The sequence below is a fragment of the Nipponia nippon genome, unplaced genomic scaffold (assembly GCF_047370975.1).
Source record: "Nipponia nippon isolate SJK-2023a ecotype South Korea unplaced genomic scaffold, ASM4737097v1 scaffold_20, whole genome shotgun sequence".
NCBI classification, from domain to species: Eukaryota; Metazoa; Chordata; class Aves; order Pelecaniformes; family Threskiornithidae; genus Nipponia; species Nipponia nippon.
The window spans coordinates 1,397,198-1,420,597 of NW_028262337.1; the positions used below are offsets into that span (position 1 = coordinate 1,397,198).

A 23,400-nucleotide genomic window follows, 5' to 3' on the forward strand; every position below is an offset into this window, starting at 1 on the left:
GCAAATCTTCAGCCCACAAAAGTACTGTTACCCAAATGTGGGTTTGGTGAATAACCAGGCAGTCTTATGAAAGTCTTATCAAACAGACGAATGAAGGCATAGCAGGATCTTTTCCTCCAAGATAATGTTTTCAGCACCTGATAATCCTGTCTAGCCAAGGGTATTAGGAAGGATTAAATATGAAAATAGATGAACCTGAATTATTCTGTGACTCTGTGATAACAAATCAGTGGGGTGCTCAAGGGTGAGCTATCAGAGTTTACCTTCACATCCATATAACATGAATTAACTTTTTTCCTATTCGTCACTAAACAAGTGCTATCAGATTTTGATTTGTGTGAAAGATTACACTTTATTTACCATGAAAAGTAAAAATTTTTCTTTCTGTTATGAAACAACAGCCCCTAAGCACCCTCCCAGCACCCAACTATTCAGAGCTTAGAACTCCCTGAGATGAATTCACTGTCTGTGTATTTAGTAACCTTCACTACATTTATTTTTCACGAACTTGCCTAGTCTCCCTTTGGGCTGATGAAAACATTTAACACCTACCCCAGCATCAGAGCAGGTGAAACCCCCTCATTTTGTTTGCTCTGAACATATGTCCAGCAAGATTCAGCTGATGCCTCCTCGTGCTTGTGGGCTACCAGCTGCAGTCCACCCCTTCCATGCCATTCATGGTTTCATAGCCATCTATCATACCTCCTCATACCAGTCTCTCCTCCAGTCTGAAAAATCCGGACCTAGTCTTTCCTGAGGTGGACGTTAGCCACAACTTTGCTCATCCTTGTTGCCCTTCTCTGAGTCTTTTTCAGATCTGTCACATGCTCCTTAAGACTGGCTAACCGAACTGCACTCAGTACTAGAGATGCAGATGCGGCTTAGATGAACACATAATGATGTGCTCTGGTTTGTTCCTATTTCTTTCCTCATGATCCCTACTGTGATTTACTTTTTTTGACCACCAAAGCAAATGAATTTTATTGCTCCATTGTTTACAGTTTGTTTCAGTGCTGATGCTAACAGTCATTAGAGGATCGAGAGGTAGAGAGATGACAAATACACGTTTCTCAATAGCCTGGAGAGTAGGCTACAGCCATTCACTGTCTGTATTCACTGCTAATGGCATATTTAATTTGAGTTAAAATATAAAACCAGACACTTATTCTTGAAACAATCCAATGCCAATGGGATTATTAAAATGTATTGGCCACTTTGGGAGCTTGCAGTGACTCTATATGAGCTACAAGGCTTGTAAAACTATATCCAGTATGCTTTATTTCTGACAACTTCTCATACTTTCTATTTTTTAATGCTGTAATTAGAGGAAGAGCAGAGGTGAATTTTATGGGGTAGCAGATACATGACACAGTGGAAAAGGAGTTAGCTCAGATTTTGATTTGGGCAAATCTTCCCATTACTGCAGGGAAATAGATGGTAATTTGCTATCAAGAAACCAACTCTTAAAAACCTTTTGCAAGATCTTTGATGACTCTGGTCAGACTGCCAGGTTGATGAGTGCACCATTAGAGAAAGATGAAAGCGCTAAGCCCTGGCTGGTGTCAGTGCTCTCACCTGCAGTGCCTTGTCCACAGGACAGATCTACACCGGGGCAGGCAGGGCTTGGAAGCTCTGGAATAAGCAATTTGTTCAGGTATCACCCAGTAACATAATGCACTGTCCTCCTGGCTTTGAACGCAAGCTGAGAGATGGGTTTCATGTTTTTTCTGAGTAACTAGAAAAGCAAAGCCAGAGGACTTAGACAATTGGCTAATAACAGGCTTTTGGATTCCAAGGTAAGATCTATTCTGGCTGTTCCATCCACGTGGTACCCAACATACCTAAAACACACCCCAGCTCATGCCCTCCAATTCTTCCTTGCAAATTGTACAAGCTTTATTTTAAGATGTTTATGAGTTTCAGAAGTGTCATGGCTACTCGGGGAATGGAATTGGTTTGGTCAGACAATAGTTTTGCTAATGAGGACGCTTCCTCACCTGTGCAAACTGCACAGGAACAAGAAGCCAACATACCTGCATAGATCGCGTGGCATTAATGAACACGGACTGCATGCATCATGGAGTTTTTTAAAGCTTTCTTCCTTTTAATCTGAATGCCGTGAGGGAGCAATGGCTCTCCCTAAGCCCTGCGAGCTCCTATCAGCCTGCAGCTCATTGTTCAGTCTTAATGTTTTTCCATTTCCATGGCTTGGTCTGGCTCAAATATGCCTATTTGAAGGTGAAGGTGCTCAGGTATGCCTTTCAGGCCATATTGGCTGGGCTGAATCTGTGTGATCAACACAGGCAGGGTATTTAAATCTGCATCTCCCAGCAAAAAAAACCCACCTGGAGCGTTTACTGTTCCATTTTACGAAGCAGCAAACCCAGTCCCTTCCCATCTGATGCCTCCTGAGGCAGTAATTCCCCCCTCAGGTGAACAAAGCCCCCTGTTCTTAGATTTTCCCACTTTCTCATTGACTCTCCTGAAAATACATTTCTTTTTCCACACCACAGCCCCCAGGACATCCTGTTCAGAGCCATCCTGTGAAATTCAACCCCGCTCTTCGGTCCCTTCCAGCTGATCAGCTCCTTTTGCAGTTTGTGCCACCCCCATCGTGCTCCTCTCCACCAGCAAAAGAGTCAAATTCTCCCTCTCTCCCAAGAGCTGCAGATTGTATTCCAGCTGCCCTCATTCCTGGGCAGGTTTGCTAGTTATTCATGACTATTTGAAAATTGGGTATCACTTCCACCATTTTAAAGGGCAGATGGAAGACTGGTTGATCGATACTGATCCAAATTAAAGCTTACATTTACTATTTAGTACTGTAAAATAATTTCTACTTTGTTCACCCTGAAACACGGACAAATGTAAAAAGCTAAAATGGGTGAGGTTGCCAGCTCTAAGCACTGAGGAACAAAGTTCCCTGAAGTGACCAACTTTTTTGGCATGTGGGATCTCTGCAGCAAAAATCAGTAAGCTTTCCTCTCTTTAGTTTAATTCAATAATTTGCTTTTTCAAAGCTGAAAAAATTGACTTAAAAGCCAGGAAGACTTCCTTTTTCTGCTCATCTATGAACAAAAAGTATATGCACATTTTTGGGGCCTTTTGGTCCTAAAAAAACAAGAGAATTTGATAATTATATAAAAAAAATCCTACTCAAATCTTTAACTCTATATCAAACTTTTCATTTAGTAAATCACTTTCCATATATTTCAGTGTTGATATAGATTTTCTTTGGGATCCAGCATATTTAACTCCATTTTATTTACAACACTTTTTTTATTAGCCATAGTGCTGATTTTATATGTGTTAATTCGCTCTAATAATCTTCAGGAGACAGCATGAAAACAACTAAAAAAATTAATTTCATAAGAAATGCCTTTTGCTGTTTCCTCACAAAATAAATGATGAAATAACAATCTACATGAATGTATGTTAAAACAGATACTTGTTTACCCATGTGTATAACTTACCCTCCGGTTAAGCAAAGACATACCAAGTCTAATGTGTCATTCCACTTAGTTGCTAAATCAGGTCTTAATGGTTATCTGTAAGAATTAACCTGTCTTTAGACAACAAAAAAGTACAATGAAAAAAGAGAAAGCAAGACTAAAATTCATTACTTAAATCGCTGTTTTGTATTTGAAGATTTAAACCTGATTAAGACCAGTTATTTAAGTCACTTTGATTTCAATCAATACATTTACAATGAAATTATTTTTTTCCTCAGAAATTTCACAGTTGCTGGGAGAACAAACAAATATAAATGAATAATGCCAGAAACTGCAGCTAGGGCACTAAGGAGCAAGAAACTGGGCCAAAAATGCTGAAGTCCTATTTATCACTTACACTGTGCCTATGCCCATGAACTGCTTATTTCCATAAAATCTATTTAAAATTGACCTTCTGAGAGAATAGTTGCATTTTAATTGAACTCTCTTATCAAATTAAAAACATATAAACCATTTTTTTTCCCCTCCTCTCAAATCCAGTGATTTAATATACAATTACTTTCTGGCATCAGAACCATTTACTAAATACCTGTCTCACCTAGTGTTACGCATGCTTTCTTAAAGGCATCAGCATCTCAGTTGGCTGTGTTCTCATGTGTCATCAGACCACTATATTAACAGTTAGAACAGAGGCAACCTGTATCTGGAATAAAGTAGCTATTGCAACAGCAGGATAAAGTTGGCCTGCTGGTTCTTTTATTGGAGTAGTTTAGGGAAAAAAAGGAGACAGAAGAGAACCACTTTTGCAATGAGGAAAATTCATTCTTTGTACTGAGCAACCTATATACTCCTGTTGGTAAGACAGTACCTGTGGGACAGGAAGAGGAGGGGAGACATTTTAAGAAGTAGGCAAATTTAATTCATGGGTTTCTGCAGGGAAGCCTCTTTGGCATTGCTCATCTTTCATGGCACCTTCTTCTGCAGCTCTGGCAGCCTGCACCTGGCTACTTGACTTCAAACTGGGCCAAGTGAGAGGGCACGAATAGTGCGGGAGAAGAACACTTGGGCTAGGTTTGCCTGTGACTTGGTAAGAGAGGTGAGCAAAAGAGGTCTGTCCCAGAAAACAGCACTTCTGGTCTTGCTAGGAAGAAAAAGTAATACGAACCTTAAACTCCAAGCTGTTGCCATGCAGAAAGGCACTGGCTTCTGACATGCCACACTTCACCTTTGCAGGACGCTGTAAAGCCCAGCCTTGCTGGCTGTGCTCCTGGGTGCAGAGAGCTCTTCGTGGGGGCTTGCCTGTGTCCCCCTCTGAGGAACAGCTCCCCAAACCCCACAGGAGGCACCAGGGAGATGATGGAGGGAACTCACCTGCTGGCTGGCATGTCCTGGAGCCAGGCTTGAGGCAGTGGCTAGTCTGCTCCACCAGCATCTGCAGGCAAGCTGAGTTTGCAACCGCGGTGGACACTCCTCACCATGCCTACGTGAGCTGCAGGCAGCAATGCTGAGAGGGCCCAGGGGAGCAATGGGACAGACTAACATATGAGAGGTCTAGTCCCTGCTTTCCATCTCCCTCCTTCTTACAAAGTACCACCAATGGCAAGAGTAGCAGCACGGGCTCATCCAGGCTACAGAGCTGGGTCACACGCTTTCCTGCTTGAGGCAAATTGGGGCTGGAAAGCCCTGCCAGAGAAAGGGGTACCTGAGAGCCTGCTGTGTCCCTGGCAGCACAAACACATCACAGTGTCCTGTGGTATTCAGGGGTCCCACAGTAACCACGTGGAAACGGTACTCCCACTGCAATGCCCTCATGGGGCAGTGCACATACGCCCCTAACATAATAGCACAGCCTGGGTCTAACATCCAACTCCACCCCATATCGCAAAACCGTGTTTAAGCAGCCTCCTACATGTAAAGCCTTGAATGCAGCAATAAAGCCATAAACCAAGAATACAGGTACCAGAGCTTTATTAGATGTTTCACTGGATACAAAGAAACTGGATTTTATATTACTCTTTTTTTACATTAAATACACATTCTTGTCATAAAAATTCACATTTGCTATACAGAACTGTAGGCATTTTTTACACAACATTTATTAAAGTACCATTGAATAGATCCTAAAAAGAGAAGGTGCAGCTCTGTGAACCTTTATGGGCACAATACACAGGGAGCTCCATGTCCTCAGTGTTACACAACTGTCCTTCCCACCAAAACGGAGAAAAGTCATTCAAATGCATTAATGCTCATTAGGAATAATAAGGCTTCTGTACAGAGACCCTGAACAGCGTCAGGAGGCAGTGTGGCAATAATATCCTAATCGTCACCTGCATGATCTTAAAGCTACTGATGACTGAGGCAGTCAAAAACTTAACAACTGTCCTGGCAAGCTCAGATATTTCTTCTTTTTCTTTTTCAAATTATATTTTTAACAACATATTTTTATTTTCAGTAATAGTAATTACACATAAACCCAGGATTCTGCTTTAAGGATCCCAGCTTCACAGCAACACTGATTTCAGCTACTCAAGGAATCTCTCCTGATCAAATTGACTTTTGCAGTACCCACAGCTGAGGGAAGAGACTAGTATGTGTCATCTCACTGCAGAAAAAAAAGCCTAAGTGTACCTCCATCTTCGGAAATACTCATTGGCATATCATCCAGTCTGTTTTTAATTTGGAGGGAGCAAGTTTATAACTGAATTCTCATCAGCCAAGGTGAGGTCCACCTACGAGGGCATGCGTACATAACTTGCCCAGGGCATCAGCTATGGGACACTGCCATCTTTTAGCCCCATACTTAACACCTTATAAGAACTTGTGGATTGCTATGGTGTACTGAGGATGACAAACCTGTAATACTCACTTTGAGCAGTGTTGCTCACAGCTGGCAGTTGAAGGGATGTGTATGCAGAAGCTGACATAAGCAGCACTGAGCAGAGGCAAAGGAGAAGAGTGGGAAGATGCTGCATTTTAACTAGACAAAGATAACAGAAGAGGGTCTGAAATCAGACTTCTGCCTTCCCTCAATCACTGTTCAGGTGGGTCAGACTGAAGCTGACCTCACACCAAATGCGCCGTAGGGCAGGCACACTCTGCCTAATCCTGTCCAACTGGCCAGGCACAAGGTGGACCCTCTCTGTGGTCAGCATGTCTTTCAGAATTACCCTTGGTGTCAGGCAGAGGCATCTCAGACAGAAACCATGAAGGGAGAGCTAGACTTGGCCGTGGGAATGGTAGAGGGGTCATACCTGTGGGCAATGTAGGCATTCCTAACCAAAGCACTAGGTCTTGCCAGCCACTGGGAAATTATTATAGCTTTTTTAAATAAAGCTGCCACGGCTCCTGAAAGCAGAATGCTGTACATGGGCAGGCCAGGCCAGGGCTGCTCAGCCTCTGACATTTACAATTTTTACATAAGGATTTTTACAGTCCAATCTAGATTGGAGCAGAGTTCAAAGCTCTTCCTGCGAATTTACAGCTACATTCCAGCACAGGACATGAGCAGTATTGCACAGCATCCAGGCACTTCCCCAAAGCTGGGGTACCACTGCCCTCCTATCATGATTTTATCCCAGAAGATGAATTTTAGGCCATTCAATTACATGATCACAATTCCTGCTGGCATCAGCAGGAGCTGTGTGTGCACAGAAGTGATTTGATCTGTATCACACTAGAAAACACATCTTTGCCACCTTGTACAATCAAGGTAGTCGATCAGGCAAACATCCTATTCTTCATTTAGCAATATGTGAGCTCCAAGTAACTTCAAGTTTAACTCAGTGCCGAAAAGTGAGGGAGCCAGCCCTATGGACAATCCCCAGTAACGTTTGAAATCAGAACTGATAATCATGGGATTTAAACAAGATTATGCAAATGCATTAAGGCAGGTTACATAACTGCCCTTTTCCTTTAGGATTAATTATTATTTCCTCATACATTGTAGACAACCCATACTTCCATACACACACATACCTACAAAAAGGCAGCACAGTAAAAACTAAATAATCACTGAACTCCAACATACTTGTAATCAATACATTGCACGTACTATACAGCATATTTTAACCTCATCATTGGGTAAACATATATAATTCAGAACAACGTTGACTGTATGTAACACAGAAGCTACCACTGAGATATGGCAAATACAGCATATACACTATTAGCTTTTACTTCACTGAAAAGGAGTTTAGAAGTTTAAAATGGTGTTAACTGAACTGCTGAAATCACCAAATAGCCTACTCAGTTGCTAATACCTAGTGCTCCATATACTATATTCAGGATAAACAAGACTGGAGCTATGTTTTCAGGGCACTCCACTTTTTTTGATATTGTAGAGTTAACCTCCACAATTTTAAATTTCCTTTGCAACACAGCATATACTTACTATATGCTAACTATCTGCTCCCTCTCATCCCAGGGTAAAACTTTATTAACTGCTTTGAAGTTGGTAGAAATGGTCTAGATTTATATCAGTATGACAGAAAGACTTAGCCCAGCATACAGGATCATACATTCCCTCTCACGCACACATGCATATATATACACATGTGTCTGTTTACAAGAACAGCTTGAAATGGACAGGACCTACAAAACCAGTAATGTAACCAACAGCAAGTGAATGCAAATAACCCACTGATTTTAAAACTAGGCTCCCGTGGTCTGATTCTGATCTTATCCCTCTCCACACAAGGCAGGAATCAGACTGTGGGACCAGCTGCTATTTGGTCCAAATTGCTGCAGGTTGGATCAGTACTGAAGACAGACATCTCAGCTTGTGTAAACTGAAAAATGAAGCCAGGTAGGTTTACACCAGCTGAGAGACTGCCTGTGTTGTGTGGTGAAGTTGCAATTTTTCAATTATGACTGAAAAGAAAGGATCAAGTAATCACGTGAAAATGTCAGAAAACAATACTATTTGATGTGTATACAATGAACATAGAGAGGGGAAAAATGAGCACAGGAACAAAAAATGTTTTGGTGGAGAATGACATGACAGTTTGAGTAAATAGATGCTTATGAAGATCAATAGTGTAGACAGGTATTTTTCCTGATGGGCTGATTACAGTCATCTAATTTCCCATGCCAGATTCCTCATAATACATGTGTAGAAACCTCCCAAATGAATCAGGTCAGACAACTCATCTGACCCAACCCCACAAGCACATTTCTGGTTGAAATCAAAGAGAGTTTTAGCTGCATATGGGTGGCAAAACTGGGCTCTTGAATGGTCCAGTTGTGCTGCATAGTCTCTTCTGGCTTGTTCTTTTCTGGCAAGATCTCCCAAGCAATATCAACAGGGAGTGCATCCCTATCAGGACAGTTCAATTACAGTTTTGGGGCCTTTCAGATAAAATGGCCAGAAAAATGTGTATAGTATGCCCCCGCCCCCTTTTTTGTTTTAGTAATTAAGGCAAGGTTGTTCACCTGTTCCTAACATAGCAAGTGCTGTGCTTCTCCAACAGAAAGGAGATCGACAGCTAAATGAAATAATAATTTTTCTGACCAAATGTAACATTTTGCTAAGATTTTTTTTCCCCATTAATGGAGAAACTATATGATTTGTCTATTATCCTTCTTGTCAGAGGATTTTTTTTTTTTTGCTTTGCTTTTATTTTCCAGCACCCAAATGACAATTAGAATAAAATTGATGCTAAGCGAACATTTCATAACAATGCTAATAAGCTCAAGAAAGCTCTATATTTATTCATATATACAGGCGCGCGCACACACACACACACACTTTTCTTAAATACAGCAGAACATTTGCTTTGAGTACACCTCTGCGTAAGCGAAAAGCTTGGTGTGTCTGGTGTGTGTTTGAGTGGGGGGTCCCAGGAGGAACTTGGTGTTGTTGGTGCTCTCAGATTCAACAGAATTTCAATCAGTAGCCAAAAAAAGAAACCTATTTTTTGCTCCACCCAAGGATTCTCATTACTTTACTATATTAAAAGAATAGGCTAACTCTTTTGACTACACTTAAGTAGCTGAAGGATAACAGGTAGAATCTGGAATCAAACAAATCCAGCTAAATAGAAAAATGAGGAGAGCATTTCACACCACATCACCGATAAATAAGCAAACATTTTCATGTTTCTATGTGGGACACCCACATTGGGTGGGTTAAATAAAAACGTATGCTCATGTTTCATTTTATATGCCTGTTACATGAATTTTGCTGTGAGAGCCTGTGAAAACTGGAAACAAAAGGCATCAACCCACCCCGTATCTTGGTTAGCCATGAGTGAAAGCACTACAGTCCTACCCCTTGTTCAATGTAAAGATGGACTGTGACTCTTGGTAAATTTTTGGGGCAGTTTGGGTAAAGTTTTAACGCTGTAAAAAAACCTAACTGGCTTAGACCACAGATTTCACCGAGGATGAATCTTACAGTCCTAACCTATACAGAAAAAAGTGATACTGAAGGAGGCATCATAACTTCTTAACACCTGCACAGTTTTTTTCAACCAAATTCATAACACTCCTGTCCAGAAACCAGAATATCATTACACAAGTGTGCATGGATGTCTCTGTGTCATATACATACATTTATATGTGTCTTTATGGTACAAATACACTTAGATGTTTCTTTATAGTACACACACACTCTTTTTCCAAGGCACCCTCTCAGTACAAAATAACAGCAAGTGTTCATTTTAGTCCACTTCTTTCTCAACTAAAAACAACAACAAAAACCTTATAACCCCACTGTAACTCACCTGTTCGATAAGACCATTTTTGGTTTTCTGAACTCTGATGGTAGTCCTTATAATCTGATAGAAAATAGCAAAGGACTGTATGATGCCATCCTCTTTTCTCATTCAACAAAAAATTCTAGTAACATCAATGGAAACTTGACCTCAGTCTTATCCAATAAAGCCCTGCAATATTTCAAAGAGCATTTTCCTTGTTAGACATTATAGCATCTATAGTTTTGCACAAATGAAATGTTTTGTTTTCCAAAGTCATGTGCCTGTGCATTGATGTGTTCAAGACATATGTCTGACTGCATTGTATCCAGTTAGGTGTCATACAATGGCAATGCTCTCATTTTATAACCCACTAATTCTTCCATATATTTGAGTTTTATATATGTTTCATTGAAAGTAGGACGATTAGCGATTCTGCTGCTAGAACAGTGCCACTCAGTAGAATTCCAACCGTGTTACGCAGTATTATACGCCACAAACAATTATAAGGACTATAGGGTATTTTTATTTGCTAGAAATTGAACTGCTACACTGTTTAGTACAGCAATTTTTCACTGATGAAACTGGCACTGATTTTTTTGTAATCAGCAGAGAAGTGTTGTGTTCGTAGCTGCCTTAAAGAGAAGCTTAGACTGCACCTATTTTTTTTAAGTGCAGTTTTAGTCTTGCAGAAAGCAGGTTTTCCCTATGGGACAAAATCCTGCCCACCTTACAGTACACACAATTTACTGATCCTATGCCCAATCCATGCCAAACACAGCAAACATTCCTATTAAATTCAGTGGACATTGGATCAGACACTTACATAAGATTAACCTTGGGAGGGAGTGGTGCTCCAAGCTGGCCTAACTTTGTTCCTGCTAGAACCAGGGAAAATACACACTGGCAGCTCCTAGTACAGAGTTAGGCCAGCACTACATATCTGCTGACTTGACCTGGGGCAGAGACATTGGAAAACCCCATTTTGAGAATGAAAAGCAAGCAGGATTTAGTCTGTGCTCCGTGCAAGCTACGTAATACATCATGTTTACTGACCGCTGATTACACATGTGTTAGAAGCATGACTTTGGATTTACTTCACAAAGGCATTTAAACCTGTAGCTCACTGATAAATATCATCAGTTAAACCACCTAACAGATGAAGTGTAGCAGCTTAAAATTTTTGGGCCAGATATACTGTCCTTAGTCTGCCGGTGTCATGCTCACACTGTCGGGAATCCTGCTGTGGGCAGGCAAAGGGCAATACACATCCCATTGCTCTGAAAGCAGCAAATTTCTTGGCACTGTTCATAACCATAGAAGACACATGAATCGTATTTGGTACCTCATGGAAAACATGTAAATGGCCTTCTTTTATCAAACACTGTAAACATGTTTAGTTTTGCTCTTCACATGAAACACAAATGTAAAAAATGATCATAATTGATTAAAACATTTCCCCTACGCCCACCCACTAAAGCCCTAAACACCTCAGCGTGTTATAGGAAGATCAGTGTTTTAGAAGATAATTCTTTTAAAATGCAATCCTAAATAATGCAACATCACACATATTATAGTACTATCAAGTAGTGTCATCTTCACCTTCATCCAGGGCATAGTTGAGCTTTATGACTGTGCTGATAAAGTCACCAAGTTCTACAAAATCTGCAGTGATAATATTCACACCACTTTCTCCTGGTTTCTGAGTTCGGACCCACTGCATCATTGCAGGAAGAGCCCTAAGGAGAAAACAGGAACAATAATTACTCATAAAGCAGCAAAACAAATGCATTGAGGCAGGATTTACCAACAGTGACTCCCAGTGATCTTACTTGGTTTCTAAACGAACCATGTGAGAAAGGACACAAGTTACTGCTCAGGCTTTCTGAAAAACCTTCTTTTTGTAATTTTTATTCTCTGTGGAAATAATATGTTGATTGTATTTCAACTTCTCAGTAGAAGAGAATGAAAGAAGCTCACATACAGGCTCACAGTAATTATTGATCTTGCCTAGGGGCAAGGGCATGGAACTTTTCAATATCATCCAGCCATATGACTCCATGGGAATTGTTCATGGAAAAAGAAGCAACAGAGAACTCAAGTCATTTGGAAAGCATGTTTGACACATTAAAGGAAATAATGAAAATAATAATTTGGGGGACACTAGAGCAATCATGATTTCTACAGTGTAAGTACAGCATGTACCGAATACCCTGCTTTACCAGTATTAATATCCCAGCCATGAATAATATTTAATCATAAACCAGTGGCTAGTAACTGAAATAAAAAGCACCACAGTCTTAGCAGCTCTTTTCTAAGATGGCCTATTTTCATCATGTCAGACCCTTAGCATGGGAATACTGGGGTGTAAAAGATGTGTGCCTAACTGGGTCTGTGAGTATAAAGAAATTTTTCTGACACCATGAAAATATAAACTAATGATCACAAGAAATACCTATAGGAAAATAAAGGGCTCCCCAGTCCTGCTGAGAAAGTCAAGCAGCAAGATCCAGTTTTCAGAAGACAGAAGTTAACAGAGTTCCAAAAAAATAAGGTACAGATTTTTCAGAGAAAGGGTGTTTTTCAGATAAAGGGTAATTGACCATTGGAGCAAACTCTCAATGACTGTGACAAACTCTGCAGCACTTGGGGTCTTTAAATCAAGCCTGGATGTCATTCCAAAAATACACTCTCAGTCAACCTCAAGCTGCTGAGTTAAATAAAAGAACCTACGGACTGTGCAGGGCCGCAGCCAGTTTAGATGAACATCGTGTTCTCCCTTTGCTCTAAAATCTATAAATCTGTGATTCCCCCTCAGCCAGCATGTTGTACAGCCTCTTTCATAGAGGCAAGATACATGTAAAATGTTGGTCTGACAGTAATTTACATCAAGCTGAATACGCTGAACCTAAATCCGCTCCCAAAAGCTTTAGGAAAACAGATCTAAAGAAAACAGAACTACTAGCAGACACAGATTGTACTTGTCAGTGGCCACCAGAACTGGTCATTTTTTTTAAAACAATTTAGTGCTGAAAAAACTAAGCAGTTATAATTTTTGATTCCTCTATGATTTTACAGGAGAATGCACAACACTAAGGTTTTGCTTCAGCAAATGTGCTTAAATCCACTCTAAGATCCATGTTTAAGCCCAGCCAGCCATTTTTTCCACTCATTGATTCAGTATCACTGAAGCATATGTATGTATGCACACCAGCTCACAAAACTGAGCTTCAGCACTCTGCTATATAAGAAGCCAGACAGCATCTTTACATTTAAGCTATGTAATCCTGACAAGCTGCACTCCATGGAACTGTAACAGGCACAGGTCAGGTGTTAAATATCCAGCAAGGCCTGGACTGTTTGAAAAGATCTGTGAGCAACCAGAATCAGGAGAGGTCTCAGCAGAACAGCATGGACCACCAAGGTGATAAAAGGCAGCTCAGAGCAGTTGAAAACTCCACTGCATCTTCACATGCAAGAGATACTGCTGAACACTGGACAAAGACACAAGGCTTGAACTTCTAAGATGGCAGATGCCTTTGTATTTAATATCATCCTATTTAAGCTCAAAGAGTCTCAGGTTTAAAGGTGAACTGATTGACTGTAGGCAGACACAGATCTTTTTCGTCCTTTCTTCTGCATAAGTTGATACCCTTGATATTTTACTCCCCCTTGAGGCATAATTAACTTCTTTTGGTGTCCTTTATTTGTCCTGAAGCTGGTTCTGATGCAATTCTGTCTTCAGACCATAGAGTCTGCTGTCTATACACTTAGCCTTATAGACTGAAATACTGTTTTCTTTTTCCTACTGTGTTCTTATTAAGCCAGCCTTTAACATATAGTCATGGCTCCTTTCGATTAGTGCTCTATCTTAAACTCAGTTTGCCCTGCCATTTCATCTCCAGTTACGCTTGGTAGTTAAATGGTTTATTTACATTTTGCTGATATTTCACAGAGGACACAGTGGCATGACCCTTTGCTCATACACAAATTGTTACATAAAGTCACAGAAACCTTTTGTTCACAAAACGAGACAGCATTCAAAGATAAGTCAAAAATTGAATCAGATTATCCAACAAAAAGCTTATTTACATAGCAAAGCCAAAGAACACAATACTGTAAAAAAAAAAAAAAAACACACCTGAACAAAAGATTCCACTGACCTTAAAAGATTTGATCTAGGCTACGCAACTCTGCTTATGATAGAAATTCATAGAAAAAACCCATACAGATCATCTTCCTCCCATAGTGCCATCTTGAAAGTGGATTACATCAATGACTGTAAGAAACCACACGTTGCTCAGTTTCAGTACAAATATCTCACATCCTCACAATAATTATTAGAACAAGCCTGCTTTAACATTTCTCAGGGTGCCTTTGTGATAGCAGCACAAACCTTGTTCACCCTCCCTTGTAATTTCCAGTCTCTGCATGCCTCAAACTAGTAATTGTTCTCATTAAGGGTTTTAGTCAGAGGAACACAAACCATGCTGTGTGGCAGCCACCTACATGACTGTGCTCACAGCAACCCAATACATACTATGGTCTTCGCAGACATTCTTGCAGTGTTGATAAGATATGACTTTGCACATGAGCATAGGCAAGCCTCTCAGCTTGCAAACCCTGACAGTATCACTGCCTCTGTGTTAGGCAGGTCCTGGCTCTCCTGTGGAGGATGTTGATGTCCGTGCTTAAGGGTCTCACAGAAGCTCTGGCACCAATGGATCCCAACCTTGTAAGGGCTGAGGACAGCCCAGCCATGTGAGTATGGGCCACACTTGTAGATACTCAAGGTTAGTAATACGTCTGCTGTTGCCCCACTAATTACAGCGGTTTAGTCATACTGTAACTACATCCACAGCTCCATTGTGCTAGTGTAATGAGTTTTCCTAATAAAACAGTGTCATGTTGGTAATAATGACAGCAATGCCACTATTGAAACTGCATTCAGGACAGGCTCTAGCTCTCCTGAGGGCAACCTCAAGTCTTCCAGACCTCCTGTGCCTCAGCTGTCTCCACTATAAATGAGGCAGTGAAAGCTGGATGAGTTGATCAGGAGTCCTACTGGTCTCAGAGATGTGTTGTGAGGTTTCAGTGCTGTGCATAAATGTTCTGAAGGGCATACAAGATGAAAATCCTATGTTAGCATGCCACAAATGAAGAGACGGGCATCTGGAAAAGCTGACAGATGCAGAACACTGTCAGCCCTTAAAGCTGACAGGTGCAGAATACTGTCAGCCCTTAAACTTACTGAAGTTGCTGCATCGTGCAGCTGGGCAGTCCAGCTCTTGTGGCCACAATCCCAGTTCTTGGAATGAATCATTTCTAAGCCCTAAGGGTTGCAAAAGCCACTGTGCGACGCTGAGCCACACACACAGAAGGGTGCTGCCTGCCTTAGCCTAGAGTCAGGGAGAAGGTGTGCTCATCAGCAAAACCTGTGCAGGGAGAAAGCAAGGAGTCTCCTCCTCTCACCCCACTACGTGGGGCACTGTTTTCATCCTGCTGCAGCTCCACCAGCCTGGGTCGGGGCTGGCCAGATTTCACACTGCCAGGCCAGTGCAGCACTGCCTTACAAACCAGCATCTGAAGTCGACTCCTTTTTCCACGTCCCCAGCAGGAGGAGAGGGCTAGCAGCATGAGTAGGGCAGGGAGGGGAAAGCCAAAGGACAGGGGGGGTTTGAGTGGTGGTGGGGAAGGAGGGGAACGGCATGTTACCTGCATTTGACTATGGATTGGGATCAGTAATCTTGGTGAAAAATTTTCTGTCCTGAAGGAATACATAGAATATATAATTTATTTGCACTGACTGGGAACTAGGAGGTACCAGACTGCTGCCCCTCACACCCAGGAGAGCAAGAGAGCAGGGGGGTGAAAGCGGTGTGACAAGCCGTGACATGGAAGGACCTCATGGGAAGGGCTGTGGTCCAGTCCCAGCCCACCACCGCTGCACCTTGGCACCAGGGGCCAGATCCACCCTGCCACCCATGCTGCCCAGCAGCCTCCCGCAGGGGCTCTCAGACCCACCGAAAAGTCTGCATGAGAAGGGGGAGAGCGGAGAAGGTCTGGGCAGTAGGGATCTACCTATGCTGGACAATGCAGTGTCATGCAAGTATTTAATGTGGCTATATTTCTTCTGAGACCAAAGCTTTTACCTCTAGGTGGCACCTCACTAGGTCAGTCAGAGGTACTCATCATTTGGGCATGGCTTGGGTATCAGGATCGCTTACATCACGCATGCAAACACGCCCTACATCACAGTTGCCAGATATTTTTTTTGTTGAGGAGCCGTGTACTTTCTCATATGGCATTGCTACAGTGATCTTCATTTTCAATCCAGTAAAATCTAGGCTCAGCTTTGACAGTTATTTTATTACCTCTATTTTCCCTGTCCTGTTTGCTTGCTCATATAAACAGAAATGTGAGCAGATTTCTTTTGAAGTTTTTCATTTCTTTCAGCAACCATTTTCTGATGCATTAAAGAACTCAGCTGAGAAACACTGCCCTAAACCACAAAACATGCATAGCCCTTTTCAAAGCTATTGAATATTCAAGAACTTTTTTTGTTAATCTGTCAAAGATCTCAAGTGGACTCCAACGGTATTGAATTTTGTTTAAAAAATATTAATTAAATATTCAAGTAGCTTCAGTTCAAGCAGCAAAACTGTGAGTCCCATTACGAGCTTTCAGAAAGAAAATATGAACTAACTAATTGCATTAAAATTTGCTGAAAAAAATTTGCTCTTAGGCTATTTTAGTTCAGAAAGAGGGGTGGTTGGTTTTTTTTTTTTTAATGCTTGAGTCATCAAAGCCTGACAACATGACAGAAGACTAACGATGGCAGTGCTGTAAGACAGGACCTCCCATGGCGAAACAGCCGTCCCTCTCTGCAGAGCTTTCAAGGGAGAGGAGGAGGAAAACCAACTTTGTAAACGCAAAACAAAAGGGCTGTTCACTGTTTAATGAGAGTTAATGATCACTAAAGGCAGGGAACAGGTTTTCTTCTGGAGTGCAGGGAGCCAGTACGACCTAATCCAGAGTGAGAAACTGGTCTCATTTACAGAGTGTGATGCTGCATAGCATTAAGCGCCCATTACCAGTAACACCAGTGAAGAACTGAAGCAGATCCACTTGCTCAGGGCAAAGTGACGTGTGGCATTTCTTCCCTCTCCAGCGAAGCACACACTTGCCTCCCTGAAGCCTTTTGCAGACAGGTGTTACTGTTCAAGAAAAACAGCACTCCTCTGCAGGAGGATGTACTCATGCCAGCCTGAATCTGAATCCCTATACTCTAACTTTTCTCCCCTGCATCCAATTTTACCCACGTTTGCAAGTACCCTGACTAATTCTGGAGTCGTAATTCAGCAAATGCTGACTTTGGCTTTTCAAGGATGCTGAGAATTCATAGCTCCAGTGGGAGCAGTGGATGTCTTGCATGTCACTGAATCATAAAATCACAACTGGAAAGAACCTTGAAAAGTCATTCAAGTTCATTCAGTCCATCCTGGGCAGGATCAATTACAGAAAGATCAACAATACAAACCACTCCTGGTAAATGTTCAATTTAATCAGTACTTACAAGCCCCCAGTGATGGAGATGTTCCAACCTTCCTCTGTATTCAGAGGATCCCTGTGTAAATATCCTTATACATCCTCATTAGCTTCACCTAGAGTACCCACAAATAGATGCCACCAAAAATAATGGCATTAAGGTGTGGTGCTCAAGAGCGTTCACCATGTCCTCACTCTGCTCCCACTAAAGATTTACTGTTCATCAGTAAATAAGCTTCCCCACAGAACATGAACCTTAGGTACCATTCCGCAGTACATCATTCTACTATAATTTTCTCTGTGGCAAAACTAGTTTAAAAGGTCCTCTTCTGTGGAAGCTGTTTGTTTCTCATCCCTAATCAAAATTTACCATTCCCTCAGTTGTGCTAATAGACCTCTAGAGACAAGAGACCTCTAGACCTCTAACACATAGAAATAGTCTGGATTAACAGAAACAAATCAACCATTTTTGCTCTTCCTCTGTCCCAAATGGCCCAGTTCATTGACGAGATTTGATTTATAACAGGACCTCCCAAATTGTGAAATCGACACAACCAAGAACAAATGAACCGAAGCACAGAGATTTACATAAGCTCAGCATGAATGGGCTGGGAAAGAACTCCTTAGATTCACTTCCTTACCCCTCAGATCCTCTCTAGGCCGCAGTAGTGTGGCCATAAAATTTCCACTACCAAGGCCAGACTGACTAGAACCAGAAAATCTGGGCAACGCTAGGTGCAATTTTATTATTTATCGTCCTGAAGGCACACAGGTGGGAATTCCTTTCCCTGGATACTGCGTGGACACTACACTGCCTACCAGCTGTCACGTTGCAAGAACTATCTACACTAACATCCAACAGCCCTGAATTTATTTTTCTGAAATGCTTACCTATAATTCAGTCATCTCCAATTGCTTTATACAGTTTGGAAACGCATTTAATCAGATGACACAGACTACCGTGCTGGGGTCAGATGAATATTTTAACATAATTGATCATAGTACTGTACTCTGCAGAGTCAGCAGGGGCCAGATGCCTTTGCTCTCCTATTGAGCTGTTGTTGGCTTTCTGGGTTTCATTTTTAAGTGGAGGCAGAAAAGAGCTCAGAAGGGCCTTTCCTGCCCTCCCTTCAAAGAACATTTCAGCTGAATTTATTGAACCTAAACCTCTATGTCTGTACAAAAATGCAATGGGATATTTAATACCAGCAAATGGTGGTTCTGAAGGTGATTAATGTTCAACATCCTATTTTTTCCCTCATTCTGTGTTTTTAGCCATTGCACCTAGGGCATTAACTAATAGCATTGGGAATAGAGACAGCTGGGAAAGGACTCAGTGGACCCTATAGTACAAAAGATCTCATTAATGAGGCAACTCCAGTATTTTGGCTACTCTCTTGGTCAATGTAGTGGGGAAATGAAGTAGGCAACGTCAGAGCTAAAAGCCTGAACTGCTACCACACAAAGTGAGGCATTTAGCTTTTACATCATGACTGAAGAAGGCCTTGTAACACAGATAGTTATGCTAGTATGGACAAATACATGATAGTCCATGAATTAACAGGAAAACTACTGCCTGCCATGAGGATGCCTGTGTTCAAAGGCTGGCTTTTCTCAGTGGGCCAGCAGATCAAGTTAGACAAGCTCATCAACTGCTCTTCTAATCAGTTATCTCTTTGGCGACACGGGAGAAACATCTCCCATTTTCCTAACAGTGGTGGAAGTCTTAAGCTATGAAAATGGAGGGGAAAAGAGAGATCTGAGTGCTGTTCAGACATCATTCCTTTCAACCTTTTGTAGCCTAAACAGAGATACGCCTGAACCCTCGTTTACACAGGTGCCTGCACATGGCATAGTTAACCCGCTTGATACAGTCAGTCCTGGTCCCAGTTCCACACAGGGACTGTTCCAGAAATGCCAAGAAGTTCACAGAAACGACAATAAGCGTGGACTCAGAAACAGGAACTGGAACTTATATCACTGCCTGTGAAACAGAGAAAACTTCTGCTTTATGTAAGAAAACATCTGTCACCAGTCAAGGGAATAGCTACAGGTTTGGGGCTTTTTCCCATCTTCTAGTTCTTTAAAAAATGAGTTATGGTTTATTTATACACTCATTACCCTTGAATCACTGTATTAAACCATTCAAATCAGGTGTTAAGAGTTGACAGCAGAGCATGAACTGCTTTGTCACAGGTGTATTTTGTAGCCAGTACTAGACCACTCACGGCCAAGGTTCTCCAAGAGTTGCCACCATGTGTCGTCTGGGACCTTTCAAAGAGCTCTCCAGCTGAGGAACTTGGTAGGAGACTCTGGTACAGAGCTGCCCAGCTACTCCCCAGTTCAGAGTTTCACTTGCTGCTGATGGCTCAGCCCCACATTCTTGAGCATGTAAAATTTGAGTGATGTAAGAAAGAAGAGAGAGATTAAAAGGCAAGGAACTAAAAAAAACCCCAGAAAAACAAAAACAAAAAAAACCCAAAACCCACAACATTGTGCATGGAGGAAATACTCTGAAATTTAATGTGGAGAACAATGAAATAGGGTGAACAAGAAGAGATGATTTTTACCAGTGTTTAGCCCTGCTCAGAACCTCAGAACACAGATGAATTAGCAGAGCAATTCTGAAAAACAACCCACTTCTGAGTAACTGGAAAACTTAGTAAAAAGGTATGTATCACTACTAGGGAAAGCAGGGCAGGTAGGCGGAAGGCAGAGTTTATTTAAGAAGCTTCTGGCTGCCAGCACTATCACTCCACTGTATGACCTGTAACAGAATTTCACACGTTGTTGCACAGTTTCTGCTGACACAGATACTACAATAAATCTAAATTACTTCATTAAAGAGGTAAAATATGGATTTTTTTTTAGTCTAATAGAGTAGCCTGCAAAATGGTTTTCTTCCTGCAGATGGTCGAAATTAAACTAAATCTCACCTATATTTTAATCCTTTGCTGTTGAATACAGAGCAAAGCAATTTCCATTTACTTTCAGATAAACAGCTCTAAGTGGTTAATTTTTTTGTTCCATCAAGTGGAGATATAAAGTCAGTCTGCAGGGGCAGAGAACACACAACCAAAGTATACGAAACTGCACGTAGCTGTCTGCCATAGTACCTTGCTCAGTGTGTTTCACAATATATTACTCAGACAGACATACTATAGAATAATCCATATTGAATGTAACGTTGAAAAACGTAAGGAAAATAACCATACTCAAATCAGAGAAAGTTGCAGTGAAGAGTTGGGTCTTGCAGCATTCCCAGGAATTTAACATTTTCTGATTCTTCAGAGAAGGTGGAAATCTGCTTCATTCATGAAACATCAGCAAGAAGAATACAAGGAAGCAATCCATCCAACAAAATTTAAATTGAAAATTATGACAAAAATAATTGCCTTTGAAAAAAGGTACAGGGAAATCTTAATTTTTCATCACTGCAGCTATCTGGACAGCAAGAAGAAGCAGAAAATATAGTAAGAGCTTCAGGCTGCACATCTGAGTAACAGAAATTGGGCATAATTACAGCTCTGATTTGAATGATGTGATTAAAACAAGTCAGGAAATGAGATGGTGGGGGACAAAATTATATAGGAACATACATTTTTTTCAGTTAATTAAAAAAATAAACGTCTAGTTAATGTTCAGCGTAGCCAATTAAACACTCTTTTCTTACTTTTTGGTCTTTTAAAATTTAAATAATTTTAGATTAGGTGTCATTTTAAAATAAAGTTATTTTGAAACTGTCAAAACACTTCAATATTTCTAAAACATTAAGTTAGAAAATATCAAGGTGCAATGTTTTCCTATATATTTTCCTCAAATACAATTAGTCATCAAGTTTGATCCAATTTCACAAACAGTATCAATGGTGCTCACAAATCCGTTTTTCCAGCAAATTTCTGGTCAGCGTCAAAATTCCTCCCTGCTGTACCGCTCTTCATCTGAGGCACCGCCTCTTCTGCTTCCTGCTGTTGCTTCCTTTGATTACATCAGCAACTGACTTTTTGCATGGACTGAACTTCCTCCACCTCCTTCTCCACCAAGACTTCATGTCCAAAGCTAGTTTTATCATTTCCCTTGCAAGGTGTGTATCAAATAGATACACAGCACCAAGGATCTTTATTACACTGCTGTCATTGCCACCTAGGGTTTTGCCAACCAGCACCCGAGCCCTGCGCCCAGACCACAGGCTGAGGGGGTCTAGGGTTGTCACACACCCACTAGCTCCTCCATAAAAACTGCTTCATCTCACCAGAGAGGGAGACTAATCTGCCTATTATCCTTTATACATTTTCTGGCTTCTAGGTCTGGCCTCGCGCAGCTAAACCAGCTTTGTTAATGAGCTGGATCCCAGAACCAATATCCTACTAAACAGCATCCTGGGCATTGCTGTGAATCATTTACAAGGAGCAGCCTTCTCTGAGCTATTCCTCATTCCTTCCACTTGCTTTCCTCACAACCCAGTATTAACAAGCCCAAAACATTCACATGATAAATCCTGTATTATACCAATTATAATGATGCCAAATACAGTACCCAGGAGATACTACAGAATAGCCACTGCTCTTTCACAGTGAGAAATGTTTGTTCTGGCTACAGCTGGGGGAGACACGCTCACCAGGCTATCTTCCTGCCAAGGTGGTCCCACGTCAGCAGGATTTGTCCCCCTAACACAGACTTCTCTGACTCCTCAATAACCAGTGGGGCTATGAAGGAATACTGCAAGAGCGCCTGCTTCCCCATCACCGGGTGGTGGGTCTTCACATGCCTCGAGACCAGACTGCTCCTGGGGCTCCCGCAAGCAACCTAGCAGGGAGAGGAACGCTGTACTGTGTGGTCCTGTCCTCCCATCTCCAGTGACAAAGCAAGTGGCATGGACAAGACCATGCACAGCTGCCTTTGAAAAGGCGGGTTAGCAGCTGTGACATTCTCCTGTGGAAGAGGGCCTGGGAGGAATCTGCTAATGATCTCTGTTCCTCTTTCAAAAGCTGATAGAGCTCATCTTAAAAGCAGTCACCTTTCTCACTCCTGCTTTTCCAGCTGTAAGACTGTTGGAAAACTTCACTGCTGTGATGGCAGGGAGCCCTTCTCTCACTTCCAGCCTAAATTTATTTAGTCAGTGTATAACCGTTGCTCTTGTGAGAACACTGGCCTTTAGCCTAAACTGTTCTTTTCCCTCCCTGGTATTTATTCCCCTGTGATATTTATAGACAGTAATCGCATAGCATCTCAGGCTTCATTGTGCTAGGACGAACAAGACAAGCTCTCCCGACGTCTTCAGCAATTCATTCCCTGATTATCCTAGTTAGTAGTCCCTCTTTGCATCTGTGCCAATTTTAATCTTCTCCCCAGAACATGGATGATCGGAATTGCACAGGATATCCAAAAGCATCTCCTACCCACACCCAGTAATATCACCACCTTTCTGTGCATGCTGGAAGTGCCCCACTGCATTACCAAGAGGACACTGCTCTTTTCCCCAGATGCTTTCTACTGGGGGCTCAGCTTTAGCCAGCCATGGGTGACACTCCAGCATCTGCCTTGCCTGGCTTCCCCAGCTGACGAGATCCCACCTTACCAGAGCATACTCCCATCATTATGACCTTGCGTTTTATACCACTGAATTGCAGCTCATTTCTAAATACTGTAAGCATCCAGTTCTTGTTGTATGTTACCCCTCAGCTGTCCTCTGTTATGATGATAGCCTC

The 23,400-nt window shown here is 41.7% G+C and overlaps 1 protein-coding gene across 1 annotated transcript in view; it reads right to left on the reverse strand.

Annotated features, from left to right (window-relative positions):
* Positions 1-5,455: 5,455 nt before the first annotated feature.
* Positions 5,456-23,400, reverse strand: part of PLCXD3 (phosphatidylinositol specific phospholipase C X domain containing 3) — an 83,868-nt gene continuing 65,923 nt past the window's right edge. Inside the window, exon 3 of the mRNA XM_087759910.1 lies at positions 5,456-11,883. Within this exon, the coding sequence (XP_087616036.1) occupies positions 11,727-11,883 (157 nt within the window). The 3' untranslated portion in view covers positions 5,456-11,726. The remainder of the gene's footprint in view (positions 11,884-23,400) is intronic.